Source organism: Grampus griseus (assembly GCF_964374135.1).
Source record: "Grampus griseus genome assembly, chromosome: 10".
NCBI lineage: Eukaryota > Metazoa > Chordata > Mammalia > Artiodactyla > Delphinidae > Grampus > Grampus griseus.
In genome coordinates this window covers 67278948-67299018 of record NC_139004.1, presented here as the reverse complement: position 1 = coordinate 67299018, position 20071 = coordinate 67278948, and the positions used below count along the sequence as shown (strand labels likewise).

Below are 20071 nucleotides of genomic sequence, written 5' to 3'. Positions count from 1 at the left end.
CAGAAATTGTTGGAAAGTCTAAATCAGTGGGTCAAACAGCAAATCAAAAAGCCTCTAAATGGTGGTTCCAAAATTATCAAAAGTTCATAAAGCAGAGCTACCCTGATGAATATGAGCCTAGTTTACTTTACAGCTGATGAACACTAGTGGCTGGATAAGCAGTGTTTGGTTTTTAAGTGATTGGCACGCGGCAGCACTTTTTTTTTTGGCTGTGTTGGGTCTTTGTTGCTGCGCCAAGGCTTTTGCTAGTTGTGGTGAGCGCGGGCTTCTCATTGTGGTGGCTTCTGTTGTTGCGGAGCATGGGCTCTAGGCACACAGGCTTCAGTAGTTGTGGTGCACGAGTTGCTCCATGGAATGTGGGATCTTCTCGGACCAGGGATCGAACCTGTGTCCCCTGCATTGGCAGGCAGATTCTTAACCACTGTTCCACTGGGGATATCCCCCCTTTTTTTTTAAAGCACTTCCAAAATGTTTTTAAAGATTTTTTCTGCTAATGTAGGGCTTGTTTTGTCTTGACTTTTATTAGGCTGGTGTGTTAAATGAATTTTATATTTTATTATTGCAGGAATTAGAATCCTTTTGCTACTGGCAGTGCTGACAGTTGATGTTTGAGCAGAAGGATTAGTGACTGAATGTTGGTCACTTTAACTTGGCAACACCTGTCGTTCTTAGGAAAGCAAAGAGATGTCGTCGTGTCCTCTCTTGCTTGAAGGGAAACAGTTTGGAGGGAACAGAAGGCTGGACAATTTCTCTAGCATACTTTTTTGGTGTGTGTGTGGCTTGTAACAGAAAATGCAAGTATCTCTTTAGTGGTAAAAGTCTATTTTGTTGGACATTCAGATCATTGGATGCTTGTGATAGCACCGTCAGAGGTGCTGACCCACATACATGGTTATAAATAAGATCAAGGACAAGAATTTGAAGGGCTTAGGAGCTGGTGACTCAGCAGCTGTGTTCTTCCTGTTTTATTAAAGCACTGCTTTTTAGATTCCAGGTAGAAGCTTTAGTTCCGGTGCCTCAAGTGATTTCATTTGGTTTGGTTGATAGAGGATAGAGAGAAGAGCCCTTTGGGGTTTATTATTAGTTAGAAACATAGAATGTTGATGGCAGAGACCTCTGTGAAGTGTGTTGTCCATTTCCTTAGATAAGGGCTGCATGACCAGTAATGCCTTCGTGGAGTGACCAGTAGTCCTTGTCTGAGGAGTGCTTGAGTGTCTTGGGGGACATGTATGTGCCTGTCTCAGCCTCCACTGACGAGTCAAGCTGGCCCATGAAGTGTGTGCTAACCTAGATTACCATGCTCTCTACTGACTGTTACCTCCTCTGTCCTTTGGGAAGGAGGAGAGAGACTGCCCATGTGGCCCACATGGGCTGGGTCTCTGTGTTTGTCCTAATGGACCTCATGCTCTCTTACCAGGAAGAGGAAGAACAGGAGGAAGAAGATGACGATGAAGATGATGACGACACTGATGATTTAGATGAGCTTGACACTGACCAGTTGCTGGAGGCGGAGTTGGAGGAGGATGACAACAATGAGAACGCAGGGGAGGATGGCGACAATGACTTTTCTCCCTCTGATGAGGAGCTAGCAAACCTGCTAGAGGAGGGAGAGGACGGAGAAGATGAAGACTCTGATGCAGATGAGGAAGTGGAACTGATCCTGGGGGACAGTAAGTCTAGGGCTGACCACGAGGCTGGGCTTGGGTACCTAGGGAAAGGGCCCTTCCCTGTGCCAGCCCAGCGGGCAAGCCACACCAGGGTTCTGTGCCCCATTAACTAGAGTCACCACCTGGGCCCTTGAGGAAAAGCAGTTTCACATCTCTCATCCTCAGTGCTCCTGTCATGACGACTCTGTAACCAAATGGCTATTATCTCTTTAAAACAGGGGTTGGCACACTTCTACAAAGGCTGGACAGTAAATAATTTTGGCTTTTGGGCTGAATGGTCTCTTTTGCAGCTACTCAGCTTTGCTCTTGTAGTGTGAGAGCGGCCAGAGACAAGACATAAATTAATGATGTGGCTGTGTTCTAATAAACTTTATTTACAAAAATAGCTGGTGGTCTTGGTTTGGCCCATGGGTCTTGGTTTGGCCCATAGGTTTGTCGACCCCTGCTTCAGAGGATTAGCCTTAGACTGGAGGGCAAAAGTGTAGTTCTCCCAAGAGGCAGAGCTGACATCATCAGATGCAGCTGCTCATGGGGGTGCTGTACCTGCTCTTTTCTAAAGTTGTAAAGAAATAAAAGCCCTCTTGTGGGTTGCAGCCCCTTCCTGCCTGCTTTTGCTTAATCCCTCTTAAAGGCCAGGGAACAGATGTTTCTCTTTGGCTTCTGTTTTGTTCCTTCCCCCCCACCCCCCTTTCCTATTCCAAGTTTTGAAGAACAAGCTCCAGTTTTTCCAGTACCTTCTCATTAGAACAGGTTTCTGAAGTCAGGTTGTCCCCTGCCTATACTAATGGACCCTGAGTAAATCACCTAATAGTTCTAAGAGTCTGCGAGCTCTGCTGCTATACTCTGCATGTTTTAAGAGGACATATATGGCAGCATCACTGTGACCGGTGTCACTGTTGACAGACTCATGCTTGCTGTGGTCCTGGTTCTTCCTAGTGCTGCCCTGCCTGACTGGGGAGTAATCACTGTGATATTCAGTCATTTTTCATGTAGCTAACCTGGCCAGCATTCTCACAGCCAAGGTAGGTATTATGCCTAATATGGTAGCCAGTAACCACCTGTGGCCATTAGAATTTTAATTAAATTTAAAATTCAGTCCCTCATTTTCATGTCTACATTTCAAGTGCTCAGTAGCCACATGTGGCTACCATATTGAACAGCACAGATATAGAACATTTACATCATTACAGAAAATGTTATTGTATTGGCCTAAGCTCAGCAAACTCCAAGCCTCTTCAGAGTAGATGCTTGGTTTTTAGTCATTGGTGTTTGGTGTTGGGGGCAGTGGGAGGGAGGGAGTGTGTATGTATGGGAGGAGAGGAGAGGATGGGTGGCAGTATATATATTTAAGCATATATGTATAAGATTCTCCTGTTCCACAGTGACCTAAATCCATTTTCTTTGGGATAAATCTTATACATGCTTCTAGAGCTCAAGATTGAAGGCAGTTGGCTTAGGGGAGACTGACTTTCTTACCTAAGTCCTCTTGCCAAAGTTGCATTTTGAGGAAGCTCTGGGGGGTGGGAGGGATTGCCTTGTATCTGCCCATCTGCTGTTTGCCAACTTCCATTTTTTGGTACTTGGAGGTTGAGATGATTCATTGAAGGATTTCCTTTGTCCCTAGCGATGGTCAGAGAGCCGGGTAAGAGGGACTCAGGGGCAAGGGAAACATGACAATATTGATGGGAATAAAAAGAAAAGTTTTACTAAACTTCTTTGTCACCTGTGACACGTGGGCACAAGTTCTGTTTCCCTTCAATTGTAAGTAATATAAGGTAGGTTAGGGGAGCAGCTGGTACCCCCGACCTAAGAGTATCACTAATTTTTCCATTCTCAGTTTGAATATAAATTAATTTTGTATTTGGCCTGTAAAATTACTGCTTCCTTTATAGCCTTTTACTGGTTATTCTAGGAAATTCATTCTTTTAAGCCCAAGAGGTAATCTGGAAAACCCTAATTCTATCAGAGAATAATGTTACTTTAACTTGGTGGTAATATTTATGATGTAAAAGTGCCATTATAGATGACAAGTTGAGGACATGTCAGTTTGGGCTCTAGAACTGAGGTGGTGGCATGTGCAGCATATGTACTCTATTGCTTTCTCTGTTTTACAGAGACTGATAGCGGCTCGAAACAGAGCAGACACAAGGACCACCCTCCGTATCCTTGGTTTGCTGATATTCTGCCTTACACTAATCATCTGGTGTATTAGCTGTTAACCTTTCGGGGTTTATGGAGCCCTTTTAGGATATGATGAAAGCTGTTGTAACTATAGAAAACCACACCCACATGCCCCCCATGTAACCTTGCATAAGCCCCAGATCCCAGAGATCCAATGACTGATTTCATATACAGAACCCCAGCCCTAGGAAGAGAGACACCTTGACTCTGAGGTCTTTGTTTCTCTTTCCAGTCAGTTCTGACCCCCCCCCCCCCCCCCCCGCCAAAAGCCTGTATGTTGTAGAACAACAGGTTAAACAAACATGGTAGGGACTAACACTGACTGCCTTTGCTTCCAGGGCCTTTCAGAGGGAGAGGTCCCCACCAGGGTCTGAGTTCGGGTCTCTTCAACATTTGGAGGATGAGAAAAGGCTAAGGAAGGTAGAGAAAGGGAGTCCTGCCACCTGACCACCCCTGACCCCTGAAAGTTCTGTTAAACCCTGTGCCTGACAATTATTTGCTTATGGAAGATTGTGTTCTCCTCCTCCAGCTGCATTTACAGTCCTTGGGTGTGATGCAAAGTTGTTAAGATTCTTAATTCTTAGTAGCTCTACAGCTGATGGTTAGAATAGGTCTCAGGCAGGTGGGTGTGGCAATGTTGGTTCATAGATCGCATGAGCATGAGGGGATTCTCAGCAGTCTGCCACGGGCCTTGGACACAGTGCTGTGCCTGAGTCACCCCCTTCCCTGCTCACTTCCTCCTGGAGTTCTTTCAGCAAGGAAGCTGATGAGGCTTAGTTTGTGGTTTAGCGGTGTCAGGTATTAGTTTGATCTCCATCTTGTTTTCCCTACTCCTCACCAATAAAGTCAAGCCATGCTTGTGCCCTGTTAGACCCAGGAACAGTGGTTTTTCCAGCCATCACTTTTGCTTACCTTCAGGACTTCATTTTATCACGGCCATGCTTTTCTTGGTTTTACTTTATCCACTTCAGTTTTCTTCCTAAAGGAGATTGTAGTGAATGGAAGGTTTGGGAACATGCAGTTCTTCATCAGCTTTCCCCGAGTGGAGTCTCTCAGGTACGTGGGAAAGGGCTGATGAGGGATTCTTTGGAACCAGTGGCTGTCCCTCTCCTCATGGGAACCCCAGGGCCTATGGGCGTTTTCAGGGCTCCAGCTCAGGACCTGCTGGCCCATTTCCCTGGGGACCTTGTTAAAAATTGTTTCACAGCTTCCTAAGCTGAGAGTGATCAAAATGGGCACTAGAATTTTTCCTTTACCTTCACTCAGCAAATACTAGAGCTAGGTACTATGTTTCTCTCCGATTTCTGTCATCCAGACAGGTGCATCTACCTCACTTTGAGGGTTCTGTTACCACCTAGTTTCACCTCTTAATGGATCCTTCCAGAGGTGTTCATGTGGTCTATTCACTGCCTGGAAGGCAGATGGTCAAGCAGAGGGTCAGACACAGTGCCACCTTCCAGGGTGCCACAGCTACTCCCTGCTGGCCTCCAGCCCAGTTTTTCTCGTATTGCTGCAACCTCTGGCTTGTATCTTTTGGGAATTTGTTCCCTTCAGATTATATTTAGAAATTTCAGAGGAATGAATCCCAGGTTGACTACCTCTGCCTTTATGAGGTCTTCTGAGAAGAGAATGGCTGACGAGTTTAAGAGAAGTCTCATCCTTGCTTGGGCTCAGCCTGCCTTTTTAGTGGTCGTCGGGGTCAGGCAGGCCTGTGCCCACCGGAGGGACTCCAGAGGCCAAAGGACTACACAGGCTCACTCACTGACCTATCAGCCCTGCCCCTTTGCAGCCACTCAAAGCACCATGGGCGAAAGCTTCAGAGGGGGCTTGCCTGGTCCCTTTAGGGCCTTTCAGGCAGGAGGAAGAACCTCTAGGAAGCAAGAGGGTACCATGTCCAGGTCTTTTGAAAGGTAAGCAAGCAAGAGGTCCCAGGAGTAACCATCATTGCCCAAACAGTATATTTTCCAGAGTCAGCTCTGAGGAGTTAATTGACATGTTTTCTTCTTTCAGGAAACTGGTAATTAACCATGCTCAGGCATAAATTTATGTGTATGCAGGTGCTTTCTCCCTGAAAGCTTCCTACAAGCCTAGTGCGTAATCTAGTCTCTCCCTTTCCTTACCTTTCAGCCGACAGCTCTGACAACTCTGATTTGGAAGATGACATCATCTTATCTCTAAATGAGTGAGGAGCCATCACCACGTGGAAGAGATTCTTGGCAGGCGAGAAACTGAGTCAAATGAATTCAAAACAAACATCTTCCCTTCCCTTTCTCCCAGGGCTCTTTTAAGGAACTGCATGCCCTGCATTCAGAGGATTATGATTTAGAGTCTCACTGGAATCTGAGTCCTTCTAAAAACAATAACCACACAAAAAAAAGACAACAGGGGTTAGGCCCTATTCTGCTTCCCCCTTCTCCTAGGATGGACATATCTTTCCTCAAGGGGGGGAAAAAAAACCCAACACGTCTCTGGGGTTATTTCACAATATATTTTCTTTGTATAATGTTCTTTACTTAAAGAACAAGAAATAGTTTTTTATAAAACTTAAAAAGAAAAAAAAAAGGCATTTATAACTGAGGGTATGAACTTATATCCACCAGGTCTCTTGTCCCTGCAGTTCATTTTCTATGGAAGAAAATGATGTCTAAATAACAATAGAGGCATTTTTACATACGTATTTAAATGAAAAGGAAAACCGTGGTTTCTTAAATTGATAAGGATTAAGAATATTTTATTATAAATATAATATATGATTTTTTTAACCTGTTTTGTTGCCTCATATGCTGTCAGGTTAATTTGTTTTCCTTTGTGCCAGAGGCGGGGAGGAGGTGCTGCTTGTTTGCTGAGTAAATGCCTAGGCTTACCCACCTTCATGGTTTGGTGGGGGGGTGGGGCAGCAAGGTCATTGTGGATATTGGTTTTGTGGAGTTGAGGGAACTTAGGATATAAGTTCACTCCCTCTATTTTTCTTTGTGATTCAGTTTTTCAAAAATCTTTTTTTCTTCCCTTTCTCCCCAATGTGGAAAGTACAAATCAAAGGCCTTTTAATGTAAAGTGTATTTATTTAAAAAAAAATACAAAATAAACTACAAGTCTGTCTGTCTTTGTTTATGGCCTTTCCCTGTTCTCTTTTACCAAAGTGGGGTCTGTCCCTTTCCTTGTAGCTCTAGCCAGGCAATAAAGACGCCTTCCAAGAGAGGCAGCCCAGGACGGGGTGAGAACACGTTCTGCCCAAATAAAGCACTCTGGGGAGAAAAGCAGCTTAGTCACAGCATCTAACCCTGGTCTGCTGCTCGCCCCGAGGAGGACTGGGCAGGGGGCAGAGGGAGGTGCTCAGGGCACTGTCCACTCCGCACGCCTCTCTCTATCCTGGGTTCTAAAGCAAGAAGGCAGCTCCAGAGTAGATTTGGTGGAGCTGGAACGTTAGGGGTCCTGGGAGTTTGTGGAGCAATGAGCTGGCAAAGCTAGGGAGTGAAAGCATTTTGGCCATCCCTGTAGTTGGGTGACTGACTGTCATTACTCTTTTCTGAAGGGAGTACAACAGTAGACCTGGGCAGTTCTTCAGTTTTGGCAGTTTAGGGGCAGCTAGGGCTTGGTCAGGCTGGGTTTGCAGGTATTTCACAGGCCTCTACAACTGGCCTATGGTTAAACTGTGCTACCACCAGGGAAAGTACCAGATGCTTTTACCTTTTCACTCACCCCACCCCACCCCCTTCTTACCCACAATAAATAGGAGACCCTAGTCTCTTTCTTCCTTTGAGTTTGCCCGCTTCCTATCATATCATATAGGTATTTATAGCTAAAGAGACTTTTCTCCCTTTGCTAAGAGGACAAATTTGTGAAGTAAATAAGCAAGACAAGACGGCTAAAACTCACCAGGGGCTGGTGAAGCCCTGCTGGGCTTCGGAGCACCATACAGTTCATCACACACACTGAAGTGGTTGGTCCTGTGTCACACACAGGCACCTCTTGGTCCTCTAGAGAGCAGAGGTCTCAGCTCTTAGGTTGCTTCATGCCTCAGCTTAAATGGACTGCTAACACCTAACCAGTGGACTAGTTTGCTGGTGCATTAGAAGAAAACAGGTTAAAAGTCAAGAAGCATTAAACGCATTGTATTCCAGTCATTAACTGAGCAGAGCCAGTCTCCCTGAACTCTGCCAGCAGCTCTTGGGAACACCCACAGGTCTCTTGGGTGGAGATGGGGACCTGCAATAAGAAAGCACACTCCTGTTCAACTTGACAACACTCTCTTAGGGACGTGCCCTAAGAGGCTAAGGAAACATCAGCTCTCTTTATCTGCCAGGCAGGGCTCATGATCTCAGTCACTTAGGAAGAAACACGCGGAATAGTAGCAAACCGCCAATGAGGCAAATTTCGCCTTAGGTTGATTTTTGCCTTTAAGCCACACCTCAGATAGAACCTGAACCCCAGGTGGAGGCACAGGTTGCCTGCAGTTAAATAGTTCTCTCTCTGGGGGCAGCATCATAAATCAACCAGGGGCTCGACCACCTGACCTACCCTTGCTAGTGCTGGCCAAGGCCTTTCTGAGAAACGTTACAGAAGCTGCTGTCTTAAGAGAGGAAGGAAGGAGTTGAGAAGAGGGTCCAAGAAAGAGGAGGAGGATGGTCACACAGCAGGAAAACTCTGTAGTTCAATTTGGGGCCAGAAAGCACCTATCCCTCAAGACAGGTGAACAAAGCAAGGGATAAGTGTCCTCTCCAGCCAGATTTTCTAGGTTTCTGTCTGGGAAAACTAGGAGGTGTAGTATTCTGGGTCCTGAGCACCCACTCTATGAAGGAACAGCCCAGAGAAGTTTTGGGCTTAATACAGCAAGGCGGCTCTGGCCTGTGACCCAGGCATTCGTCCCTACCTCATCTGCTATAAACAAGATGAGGCCCATTCCTCCTTCTGGTGGTTCCAACTGCCTGGAATGGTGCAGCTGTGGCCTACAGTGCCTCGCACTGCTTTGCTCAGATACCTGGCAGTTGTGGCCAAAGCTCAAGTACAAACAGGCAAATAAACACATTTAACACTTCTTGTGTTTGTTATGAACATGCATTTTCTCCCACGAGTACCAGCTGAAGCCTAGTGCAGTACTTCCCCAGGCGCCTTCCTTGCCCTGTTTATTTTAAATCTCTAAGGTCTCAAAAAGTCACCTCTTTCACTGTCCTTGTGGAGAGGCATGTATTGTCCATGAGGTCCGCACTGAGCCCCCGCCTCCATCTCACGAACTGTCTCTCTCAACACATCCCAGCTGTCACCTGCGCTGCCTCGTGCCAGCCAGGGTAGTGGACCAGACCTAGAGAGAGGACAGCACGGTCAACAGAATCCGGAGTTCCTGGTCATTTGGGGGCTCATTTCCCTTACTGGAGCTTCTGTTCTCCCTCAGCCTTGACAATGATCCTTTTAAAACATCTAAACTGCCACAAACATTGTGAAAAATAGTGTTTGGGCTGTGCTCTATGGTGACAACTGCTGTGTGACTGATTTCCCTCCCTGGTCCCTGACAGTGCTGGCCATACTGTCTTAGTAGAGATGCGTGGCCACAGAACTTCAAGCCATCTTTCCCTCCCAGCTTGATGCCTCCACATTCCTCCGCAGCTCAGCTTGAATGGCTGAGAGCTCTAGCACTGCCCAACACCTCGGCAACTGTGACATTTCCTCACAGAAGCACCTCTCTCCCAGTGGTCCCCACCTCTGCAACATCAGGGCAAGAGGCCTAGGCATAAGTGCCTACTTGTATCTGGGAAAGTTATGTCAGTTAACAAGAGCATTTTCCTAACCCACTGTACTACCTCAAAAACTCTTCAGGCCAGGGATTCAGTGTCTCTCACAAAGCTCTAGTGACTGGGCAGAGGCCCACTCCATTGACACATCAGCCCCAAACAATCAAAGGAAAAGCCAGAATTCACAAACACCGGGAAAGTTTCAAGAATTAACCAAGGAAAGCTGCCTCCCACTCTCCATTCCAGCATTTGGCCTCCACTGTCCCTTGGAGTCCGAGGCAGCTGTCTCCAACCGGGTATCCCTGGGCTGCTGCATTAAGGCTAGAAGGGAGGCTGAACAAGAAAAGGAGGCCCCACGGATCCATGGTACCAAGACCCCAATATTGCACTGCTCCTCCCATGACTACAAGACCACACAACTGCTAAGGTCTACGTGCTTTCAAAAAGGCCTGAAGACTAGGTGCTTTGTTCAACAGCTACAGCTCAAACTGATGGACACACACATTGTTCAGGGCAAGAAAACAAAAAACTACCACAGCTGCTGGCTAGACTTAGGCTCAACCCCTTCCTGTGCATGGGCTCTGCTCAATCTGGCATGGCAGGGTCCAAAATGAAACCCACCTGCTCTCAGCCAAGATAAAAAACAAATGTGAGTAAAGTCCTGATTCAGCCCTAAGAGCTGAGGGGCTGAGAGCCACCAATGCAGGAGGACTGTGAGATACCCCAGTGGTGGAAAGATGACGTAGGGCATTTGTGTGCATGCAGCAGGGAAGTCTTCCATCCTTTGAGAAAAAAAACTTGATTAAACCAGGACTCTGAACAGGATTAAAAATCCATCCTCTGACAAAGGCTTTACTGACAACTTTCCATACAGTTAGTCAAAAAATAAAAAAATACAGAACACAGCAGACATTATCTCATACACTAGAAACCAACATGACAGGAGTCCCTTCTCATTTTTCTCATCACTGTAAAAAAAAAAAAAAAAAAAAAACCCCAAAACCTAAGAATTTAGTTTTGGTGGGGGAGGACTTTGGTCCCCTACCAAATGAACCGAAATAAAGCAGCAGAGAATTCAAACCAAGGGGGTAAGTTTTGGAGTGGGGGGGAAGGCGGGGGGTGGGGGTTAGATCTTAAAATAACTGCTTTTGTGGAAAAGACAGGTTCAGGCTAGGCTGTGTCTCTTACTATAACTATCACCATGTGTTCTTCCTCTAGCTTTCCCAATGTCCTCAGTGCTGACTGGAGGTACTGCTGTGAAAAGTCGCAGGGAGGGAAGGCATAGAGCATGCCCGTGCTGTCTCTGCCCTTGGACCCACCCACTGGCAGGCTGATCACCCCTGCAGCCTGCTTCTGTTTCAAGTAGGAGACCAGGTTCCTGAGAAGCCGCCTCTGTAGGCCTGGCTCCACCGTGGGCATCCCCTCAGTGCCAGGCCCACTGGGGGTCGCCTGTGTGGCTAGGAGCACTGCGTAGCCATTGGGGCTCCCCTGCTTGATGCGTCGTGTGACCTCATCGAGCTTGGGCTGGTCCAGTCGAAGGCGCTGGGCAATCTTCAGCTGGGTCAGCTTACTCCCAGAAGTGTGGTCTTTGAGGAGACTGCTGATAACCCCCTGGTCCCCCTCTAGGATGTGCATAGATGTCGGGAAGCAGCTGTTTTTCAACACTAGAAGCCCATTCCAACCTAGCTGCAGTGTCTGGGCATACTCTGAAAGATTCTTGAGCTTTTTGGTCTCGTGTTTTGGCTCTTCAAGAGGCTTGGGCTCAGCCTCAGTGGTCCGATGATTGCGCTCGCTCTCCCGAGTCTTCTTCCCGTGGGAAGAGTCTGGAGCCTCATGATGGTGGTGGTGGCTCCGCTCCTCAGCCCCGTGTCTGCTGTTGCTGAGGGAGTTGCTGCTCGATTCCTTGGTCCCTTCACTGGAATGGTTTTCCTTGCGGCTGCGCTCAGGGGTGCGGTCAGAGCCTCGGTCCACAAGCTGCCCAGCACCCTTGGTCCTGCTCCGTTCCTCATAAGGGGAGTGGGTTGTCCTCCCACGATCACTGGAAAGGCTCCGGCGCTTCCGCCTGTCCTCCCAGGGCTTGGGCAGGCCCCGGTCCCCATCTCCTCCCCAGCGCTCACCACTCCGGCTGCGCACTGAGCGGCTGTAGCCCTCGAGGCTGTTTCGGCGGTCAGAGCTTTTACTGGGGCTGGTCCAGTCCCCTTCCAAAAAGGTCCGGTCTCGGTCTGAGTAAAGGAGGTGTGGGGGGGTCCTATCCCTCACCCGCAGGTCGGCATCCAGGTTTCGGTGCCGGGTGTATCCATCTGGGAGCAGCTCGTAATGCACAGGGAGGGGTGAGGGCTGGTACTGCTGGGGATACCGAGTCTCCTCTGCTTTGGCAAAATCCACCCGCAGCCTGCGGTCTGGACCTCCCAAGGGAAAGCCCCTCATTTTAGCACAGGCGGCCTGGGCTGCGTCCAAGCTTTCGTACTGGATGTAGGCAAAGCTATCTCCTTTGACATGATCAATGGTCCGAATGCTCCCAAAGCGGTCAAACTCCCGGGCCAGAGCCGCCAGTGAGGTGTTAGGTCCCAGGCCACCCACCCAGAGGCGAGTAGTGGGGTTGGCCTTGCCATATCCTATCTTAATGGGGTTGCGGCCAATCACCCGACCCGACATGGCCACCTTGGCCCTGTGGGCCATGTCCAGGTTCTGGAATTTGAGGAAGGCATACGCACCGCCCTGACCACGAGCGGGTCTCTTGATGACCACCTCCTCAATGATGCCGTACTTCTCGAAAGCCCGTCGCAGCTCCACCTCTGACACGCTGTGGTCCAGGTTCCCGATGAAGAGGTTGCGCGTAGCCCGCTGGTCGTCCTCAGGCATCAGGTCCTCCTCGCACACCGCCGGGTAGCCATAGGGTCGCCCGCGGTCGTCGTACAGCCCATAGTAGTCCAGGGCCCGCTCACGGGATAGTCCTACGGCGGCGGCGGCGGCGGCAGCATCCAGGGCAAAGGCTGCAGCGGCGTGGCGGGCGCGGGGCTCCCGCAGTGGCGGGGCGGCAACCGGGGACAGCGAACGCTGCTTGTACTGGTAGCCGCCGTGCAGCGGGAGGTAGCCGAGCGGGTCAGCGGGCGCGGGTGGCCCCGGGGGCGGCGTGGAGGCGGCCGCGCTGCTGCTGCTGCTTCGCCGGCTGCTCCCGCCGCCGCCGCCGCGCAGGTACACGGGCTCCACCTTGAGCGGACGATCGTAGAGCAGCAGCTGGCGGGCCAGGGCGTGCTGGCGGGCCTCGCGCGCGTCCTGCGGGTGCCGGAAGTTCACGTAGGCCACGCGGCCCAGCTCAGGCGTGTGCGACAGGCGCAGACTGATCTCGCCGAAGCGCTTGAACTGGTGGAAGAGCCGGTCCTCGAGGTGCTCGGCGGGCAGCGCGGGACTCAGGCTGCTGATGAGCAGCGTCTTGTATTCGGGTGCGGCTGCTGATGAGCCGGGACCCGCGGGCTCGGCCCCGGGAGGCGGCGGAGGTGGCGGTAGTGGAGACGCGCGGGGCGAAGTGCCCGAAGCGCTCGGGTCTCCCGAGGCCTTGGCACCGCGTCCGCCGCCGCCGGCGCCCGAGCCTGAGGAGCGGCCGCTGCTCGCACGGTGATTCGCGTCCCCGGCGCCGCGGCCGTCGCGATGTCCGCCGCCGCCGCCGCCGCCCCCGCTACCACGGGGTTTGTCGCGGGCCCGCGTTGGAACGGGGTGCTTGACGCCGCCCGAGGCCTTGTGCGCCGCCCGCCGCCCGCCCGCCTCCGCCTCCCGTTCGCGCTCCCGCGGCCGCTTGGCCGACGATGACGAGCCGCGCCCGCTCGGGCTCGAGTCTCGCTCGCTCTGCCTCTTCATGGCGCCGGCGCGGCGGGCGGGCGGGCGGCCCGCAGGCCCCTCACAGCGGCGGCAGCGGCGGCGGCTGCCGAAGAGGCAGCGCCCCCGGCACCGCCATCTTGGACAAAAGGACTCGGCGCGGCGGCGGGGCGGGAGCTGCGCCCAGGGCCTGGGCGTCGCGTTATCAAGCTGCGCCGGCCGTGCCACGTGACCCCGTGGTGGGCGGGGCGAGAGCTGCGCCGGGCGTGCGTCATCAGGTTGCGCCCCCCCCGTTCCACGTGACCCCGGGGCAAAGTGGGCGAGCGCGGCCAGGCTGTGAGCTCTGGCGCCACGGCGCGGCCGACGTGGACGAGGCTCGGGGCTCCACGGTGATTGGAGACCTCGAAAGAGCCAGCCCAGGAGGCTGCAGGACGTAGGCCTCTGGCTCCCGGCTACGGGGCCCGCGCTGATGGCAGCGGCTGTGGCAGCCTCTGTCGGCGCGTGGGTCCCAGGCCTTGACCCAGCGGCTTCTTTACGTGGTATTCCCAACTCCAGGACTAGGCTTGGGTGATCCCCGTGCCCTGCCACGGCATCTCCTGACTGGGGTCCAGCATGGACAACCCCAAGGACCGAAACACGCCGCTCCCTAGTACCCATGCCCCATATCCCGAGCATCCCCTGCGTTCAGGTTCACTTGCAACAGCGGCGCTCCCCCTCTCCCCCGCCCCGAAAGGCCATGAGGACTATGGCTATGCATGCAGAAGGCGCGACCTGTCTGGGCCCTGGGCACAGAAATCCGAAACAAACCTGCGGTTTCCAGAGTGGGAATAGTCTCCTTGGCGCCACAGGGCCCCACCCTCTGCTCTGGGCATTAGAGCACACAGAGGGCTATAAGGGTAGGGCCGTGAAGCCAAGGGCGAAGAGAACACCAAACCCGGCGGTTACCCAGTTTGCCACGCTTACCTCTCCCTGGCCAGTGCCCTTCTGTCCACCTCCGTGGTGGTGAGGTGAGAGGGAATCCTGACAAGGAGCCAAACCCCTTGGGGAAGCTTTCATTCTCCATGGAGAGTTGCTGGAGGCTTCGCAGAACCGGACCCAACTTCGGCCACAGAAACCGTGGAGTGGGGAAGAGCGGACCACAGCTCTTCCCTCCTCCCACGGCCAGAACGCTGTGGGAGGAGCTCCTGCAACAGCGAAGGCAGGTGCAAGAGGAAAGTCTTAGAAGAAACACCTGTTAACATTCCACGTCTCCTTTCACAGATAATCTTGGGGATCAGCTCTAGGGTAGTAGTAGTTGGGCTGTCTTCCCTGCTCACTGTGGCCTGGAGGGCACAAAGGCCACAGGAACAGAGACCTAGGGTGCTAGGCTGAAACAGCTCCATCTCCTAAGACTTCTGGCTCCAGCCATGGATTGTCTCAGCACCGTTCAGGGGGGCTCAGGATACTTTGTGCTTGTCAGATCTTTTTTTTTTTTTTGCTTGTCAGATCTTAACAGCCCATCTAATTCCTCCAAACAGGGAACACTTGGCCTAAGAGACGACCTCACTTTCCTCTCAGACATGGTGCTGTAGAGGTGAAAAATGTGGGCCTGGGCCTGCTTGCTCCTTCCAGGCATTAGTGGACCCCCACAGCAAGCTGAGAGGGCCCTTTACGTAGGTAAACTGAATTTAGGAACTGTACAAATGATGTGACCCAAAGTCAGAGCAATTCCTTAGAAAGCACTGCTTCTTAGTCCTTCCCTTCAGGTGGTCTCTGCAGGCATGAGGAGCAGAGGTGTCTCCACTGAGTCACAGTTCATGCTGATAACTGGGTTTCCCAAGCACCAACCCCAAAGAGAGCAACTAAAAAACCAGACTCCAGGGACATGCTCTCGGGACCTCAACTGTTAGGCTTATCTTGGGTAAACAAAGGCAAAAGGCAGCCTCTCATCGGCTCTTTGTACAAACCAACTCCTGCCAGTCTTGCAAATTCCCAATTAGGCACCAAAGACTTAGGACTGACACTAGACCACAAACTCAGATGAGCAAGTAGATGGCCAGATCTGGACACTGACTGGTGGAGGTAGCCAGGCCATCAGCATCTTTAGAAATGTGACAGTACTGAACATAGGCAGTTATTGAAGTCATCGTCACAGAAAAGTGCACTAAACCTCAGTCCTGCTCACAGCCAAGCCCCATGTCAGCCCCTCTCATGTAGGTAAGATAGTCCCTGTGGGCTGGGGGTATCAAGCCCAACATTCTCCTTGAGCGACCCTCCGGTCCTGCACAACCCCACGTGCCTCAGTCCCCCTGGCATCTCCAGCACTGACTGGTGGTCGAGGGACAAATGTGAATATACCTGAAAACTCTTTATAAACTGGAAAGCATAAACCGGTGAAATCTTCATTATGGGTAAAACCCAATTTCAGTATTCACTTTAATTCTTCAAAGACAGCTAGAAATTTTCTTCCTTTAATAAAAAAATCCCAGACATACTTTGAAGTCCTAGAGTAAATCGGCAACGGAACAAAGTGAATCCCCCCCAAGGGGGCGCTGTGGACCCAGCATCATCAGGAAAGCTCCAGGCTTCAAGCCTGACTTTGTCAGGAGCCTGCCTAAAAAATAAATTACAAAAAGGCTGTTTGGGACAGACACAGATGAAGTGTTTTTCCCCTCAGGTGCAGCAGGCATCGGGTAGACTACAAATCAGTCCGTGAACTGGCTGCCTTGGGGGCGTATTTAGGCATCAGTTCATTAATCTTCCGGATGTAGTCAGACTTTTCTGCACAGCCTTTGCACGTCTCTCCCCAGTCGTCCAGGATCTTCTTTAGCTCTTTAACTCGAAGCTTCTTCAGGTCTACTGTGCTCAGGTCGATCTGCTTGTCTGGAGAGAGCAGGGAGAATAACCAGCTAGGTGGGAGAACAGCAGACCCCAATAGTCCCGCACATCCAAACCATCCCTTAAAACAAGCAGCCCTACTGATCGCAGGGAGACACATGCAAGTGTGTCAGTGCCCACTGCCCCCAAGAGGGAGAACTAGCCCAGGCCCCTTCACCAGGAAGGTGGGTCTCATGCTGGCAATGTCCACCACAGACATGCAGGTGTCACCAGGGACAGGGATGGAGGCCCTGTGGTCCTTACAGGAGGAACCTTATAGGAGGAATGTGGCTCCCACTCCAAGTGCCTCTTAAACAGTCACAGTGCAGCCCACACCACTGTAGAATAAGAGCTCCAGGGTGACAGAGCAGATAGATCCCCTAGCCTCAACTGCCCAACACAGACCATGGTCGGGCCCTTGAGTTAGAAGCTTACTCTTCCATGACCACTTATGCCCAAAGAGAGACCCTGAGTCATCAGGACTGAACCAAGATCACTCTCAGAAGACCAGTTATCCTTGACACAAGTGGGCGAACACAGCCCTTGGACACTCAATTCACAATAAAATATGTTGGTGCTGTTTAAATTTTACAGAAGAGGACAATGATTCCTGGCCCTGACTCTTTCTGAAGACCTGAACTGTTTTTCCCACCAGAGACTTATTCAGCAAAAGAGATGCTGTGCGCCCATAATCTTGGGCCTTCTCGTTGGGACACAGCCATTCTTTTTTAAAATAATAAAGATCGCTGGACCTTCAGAGCTTGCAGTCAGGACAAGCCTGTTTTTTTTTTTTTTTTTGCGGTACGCGGGCCTCTCCCGCTGCGGAGCACAGGCTCCAGACATGCAGGCTCAGTGGCCATGGCTCACGGGCCTAGCTGCTCCGCAGCATGTGGGATCTTCCCTGACCGGGGCACGAACCCGTGTCCCCTGCATCAGCAGGCAGACTCTCAACCACTGCGCCACCAGGGAAGCCCAGGACAAGCCTGTTAAAGGCAAGTCAGACTACATCCCTTCTCTGGCCGAAAACCAACATTCTCATCTTCCCTCAGACTAAAAGCCAAATCTTCACCAACTTGCAAGGCCCTCTGTGACCTGCCCACCCATCTGTCATGCCACTGGTTGCTTTTGCACTGCCTGTTTCCTCTGCCTGAAATGCTCTTCCATTAGTTATGCCCTTGGCTAATCCCCCACCTCCTTCAAAGTTTGCTGAAATGTCACCTCCTCGATGAGGCCTATTCTAACCTCCACCCACCATGATGCAAGGTGAGTCTGTGCACTGCCCCCCGCCCCCACCATTTAACACCACCAACCATGCTGTATAACTCACTCGTGAAGGCTCTAGTTTATCACGTGCCTTCCCCAGCTAGAAAGTAAACTTCATTAATGCCTGAGCAAGGAGTGGGTTCGGTGTTGGTTAAATAAGGCCACACTCACCGTATTTTAGCTCACAGATCTGGCTGTCCTTCTTCTTGAGCTTCTCACAGATCTTCTCCACAGGGATGTGGTGGGCCAGGGGCTTCGACACCTCGTTGATGATCTTGGTGGCTGCATCATCTGTGGCCCCAATGTAGTAGCACTGCAGCAAGAAAGGACAATGGCCTTCAGGAGGTGCCACTTGAGAGCTGTCTCCTCCAAAGCATACTGACATCTGAAAACATCTTCTTTCTCTGCCAGGGCCTCATTTTCCCATGCCCCGCCTGTACTGGCAGTCAGATTCAGTCAGTGTAAACCCCAGGCTCTTAATACACGCTTGGTCCCAGAGCTGACGACAGACACCAGATGAATTTAAAAGTCACCACGGTTCAAACCTTTAAACAGAAAGACAGACAAACCAGAGACTGCCAGGGAAGTTAAAGCTACAAAAGCCATCGTTTCATTAGGGCTCTTGTCCTCAATTCAGCCTTGGCCTACCCTGGGCACACTTTGTAATCTTCTACTACCCTCACACATGCCAAGATTACTCTGGCCTCTGGGCATTCACACTGGCTATTCCCTCTGCCTGGGATGCTCTTCCCCCTTCACAATGATGACCCTTTCTCAGAAAAATTCTTTTTTTTTTTTTTTTTTCGGTACGCGGGCCTCTCACTGTTGTGGCTCGCCCGTTGCGGAGCACAGGCTCCGGACTCGCAGGCTCAGCGGCCGTGGCTCACAGGCCCAGCCGCTCCGCGGCATGTGGGATCTTCCCAGACCGGGGCACGAACCCGTGTCCCCTGCATCGGCAGGCGGACTCTCAACCACTGCGCCACCAGGGGAGCCCTCAGAAGAATTCTTAACTACTGTCTAAATCAGCACCCACTCATTCCATCCTGGTCCATTTTCTGCATGACACCCATCCCACTGCATCATTTGCCTGTCATTGCTCTCCCCTGGTATTTCCAGTGCCCAGCACACAGTAGGTGCTTAATCAGTACTAAGAGGGTAACATCACAACTGCAGAATACAGAAAGCCCTTCAGTCCCACATTAGTTAACTGACAGAACATCTGGCCTCCTGAATAGACAAGTGGGCAGGGCCTTTTACTGAGAGGCCTGTGAAGCAGAGGGTCAAACACTGGCCAGGGCCAGCTTGGGGAGGGTCAGACAGCTACTCACCAACCGATTCTCTTTGCCTCTTGCTTCACGGCAGAACTTTATAAGTTCTTTTTCAATAGAGGCTGGTGAGAATGTGACATCTCTGTCTTTGAGGTCCTGGTAAAATCTTCCCAGATAAGAAATACAAACTGGAAAAGAGAGGGAAGGGAGATGCTCAGCAATCACCAAGTTGCACCGCAATTCGCCAGAGGGAACTCCGTCAGCAATTTTAATAGGAGACACGGAGAAAGGTGAGTTTTTCCATCACCGATTTTCTCAGGTGCCCACAGGTAGACAGAACCGCGCTCCGGGTTGCTGGGCCCCCTGGTTCACCCAGGGCATATGGGGAACGAGCATCACCCAATGACCCAAAAAAGGCTCCTCCCTGCTTTTTCCATAAAGTTTAAGCCGATACTGAACACGTGTCCTTGAAATGGACTCACTGTGACCTCATAAATGGACAAACTGGAGGCCGAAGAAAACAGCGATCCAAATGCTGCTCATTTCCAAATACAACACCGAACTCCGAGGTGCGGCTTCGCAACCCCATCAGACAAGGCGCGGTGCCCACGGCCGGCATGGAGCCGGGAGCCCCCTGGCCGGGAGCCTCTGCCCAGTGATGGGAAAGGACCAAAACTCCAGCGTTATCTCAATTTCAGGCCAAGTTTTCTGCACGATCTAGTCCCAGCTTCTTCTCGTCGGACCAATGTTTTGTAGGCCCAGGAAATGTTTTCTAAGAGGCCCGGCGTCGGCCCTTCCTCTGGCGGACCCCTCTGGGGCCGGCCGCCCCCGCCGCCCCGCCCGCATCAGCCCCTGCCACTGGGCCGCTCAGTGGTTTGGTTAGGTTTGGCAGCGCCGCCGCCAGGCGGGCCACAGCGCACGGACCCCCAACCCCGCAGCACCTTCGCAGTCGCCCGGCCGCAGCGCCCGGCTGCCCGGCAGCACGCTCAGAGCCAGCGCCACCGCCAGCCCGTGCGTGGCCCACATCCTCCTCCACCCGCCGCCGCCGCCGCCGCCACCGCCCGACTACACCGCGCCCGCAGAGCCCCGCTTCCTCCAGGTCCGGGCCGCGCGCCGTGGCTCCCCATTGGTGGGTGCTCTCCGCGCCCTCCCACACACCATGCCTCCATTGGTCCACGCGCCTCGGAGCCCAGACGGGCGGCTCCACGCTGCCCTTCCCCATTGGCTGGTGGCGTCGCCCGCCCTCGGCCCTAGACAGTTGTCGGCTGCTGATTGAACCAGGGCGGCCGGCAGGAAG

At 51.8% G+C, this 20071-nt stretch overlaps 3 protein-coding genes across 4 annotated transcripts in view; 1 reads left to right on the top strand and 2 right to left on the bottom strand.

Moving 5' to 3' along the window:
* The window catches only part of DCAF1 (DDB1 and CUL4 associated factor 1), a 93055-nt gene extending 86104 nt beyond the window's left edge, over positions 1-6951 (top strand). For both annotated transcript variants that reach the window (XM_082663142.1, XM_082663141.1), the window contains 2 exons: positions 1418-1670; positions 5976-6951. In XM_082663142.1, coding sequence (XP_082519268.1) covers positions 1418-1670; positions 5976-6034 — 312 coding nt within the window. In that variant the 3' untranslated portion in view covers positions 6035-6951. The remainder of the gene's footprint in view (positions 1-1417; positions 1671-5975) is intronic.
* Positions 6952-10325: 3374 nt separating this feature from the next.
* On the bottom strand, positions 10326-13444 carry RBM15B (RNA binding motif protein 15B). The gene has a single exon (XM_082663143.1). It carries the CDS (start codon positions 13427-13429, stop codon positions 10745-10747), a length of 2685 nt encoding a protein of 894 aa, XP_082519269.1. The 5' UTR covers positions 13430-13444; the 3' UTR covers positions 10326-10744.
* Positions 13445-15771: 2327 nt separating this feature from the next.
* Positions 15772-19855, bottom strand: MANF (mesencephalic astrocyte derived neurotrophic factor). The gene is made up of 4 exons (XM_082663853.1): positions 19716-19855; positions 18835-18962; positions 17678-17819; positions 15772-16249 (listed from the first exon to the last, which is right to left on the bottom strand). Exons 1-4 carry the CDS (start codon positions 19798-19800, stop codon positions 16065-16067), a joined length of 540 nt encoding a protein of 179 aa, XP_082519979.1. The 5' UTR covers positions 19801-19855; the 3' UTR covers positions 15772-16064.
* Between the last annotated feature and the right edge of the window lie 216 nt (positions 19856-20071).

Coding starts and splice junctions, on each gene's coding strand:
- RBM15B (XM_082663143.1), bottom strand. CDS start 13,429: ATGAAGAGGCAGAGCGAGCGAGACTCGAGCCCGAGCGGGCGCGGCTCG.
- MANF (XM_082663853.1), bottom strand. CDS start 19,800: ATGTGGGCCACGCACGGGCTGGCGGTGGCGCTGGCTCTGAGCGTGCTG. Junction 18,963..19,715: donor GCGGCCGGGCGACTGCGAAG/GTGCTGCGGGGT, acceptor TCTCTTTTCCAG/TTTGTATTTCTTATCTGGGA. Junction 16,250..17,677: donor GATCTGTGAGCTAAAATACG/GTGAGTGTGGCC, acceptor TGCTCTCTCCAG/ACAAGCAGATCGACCTGAGC.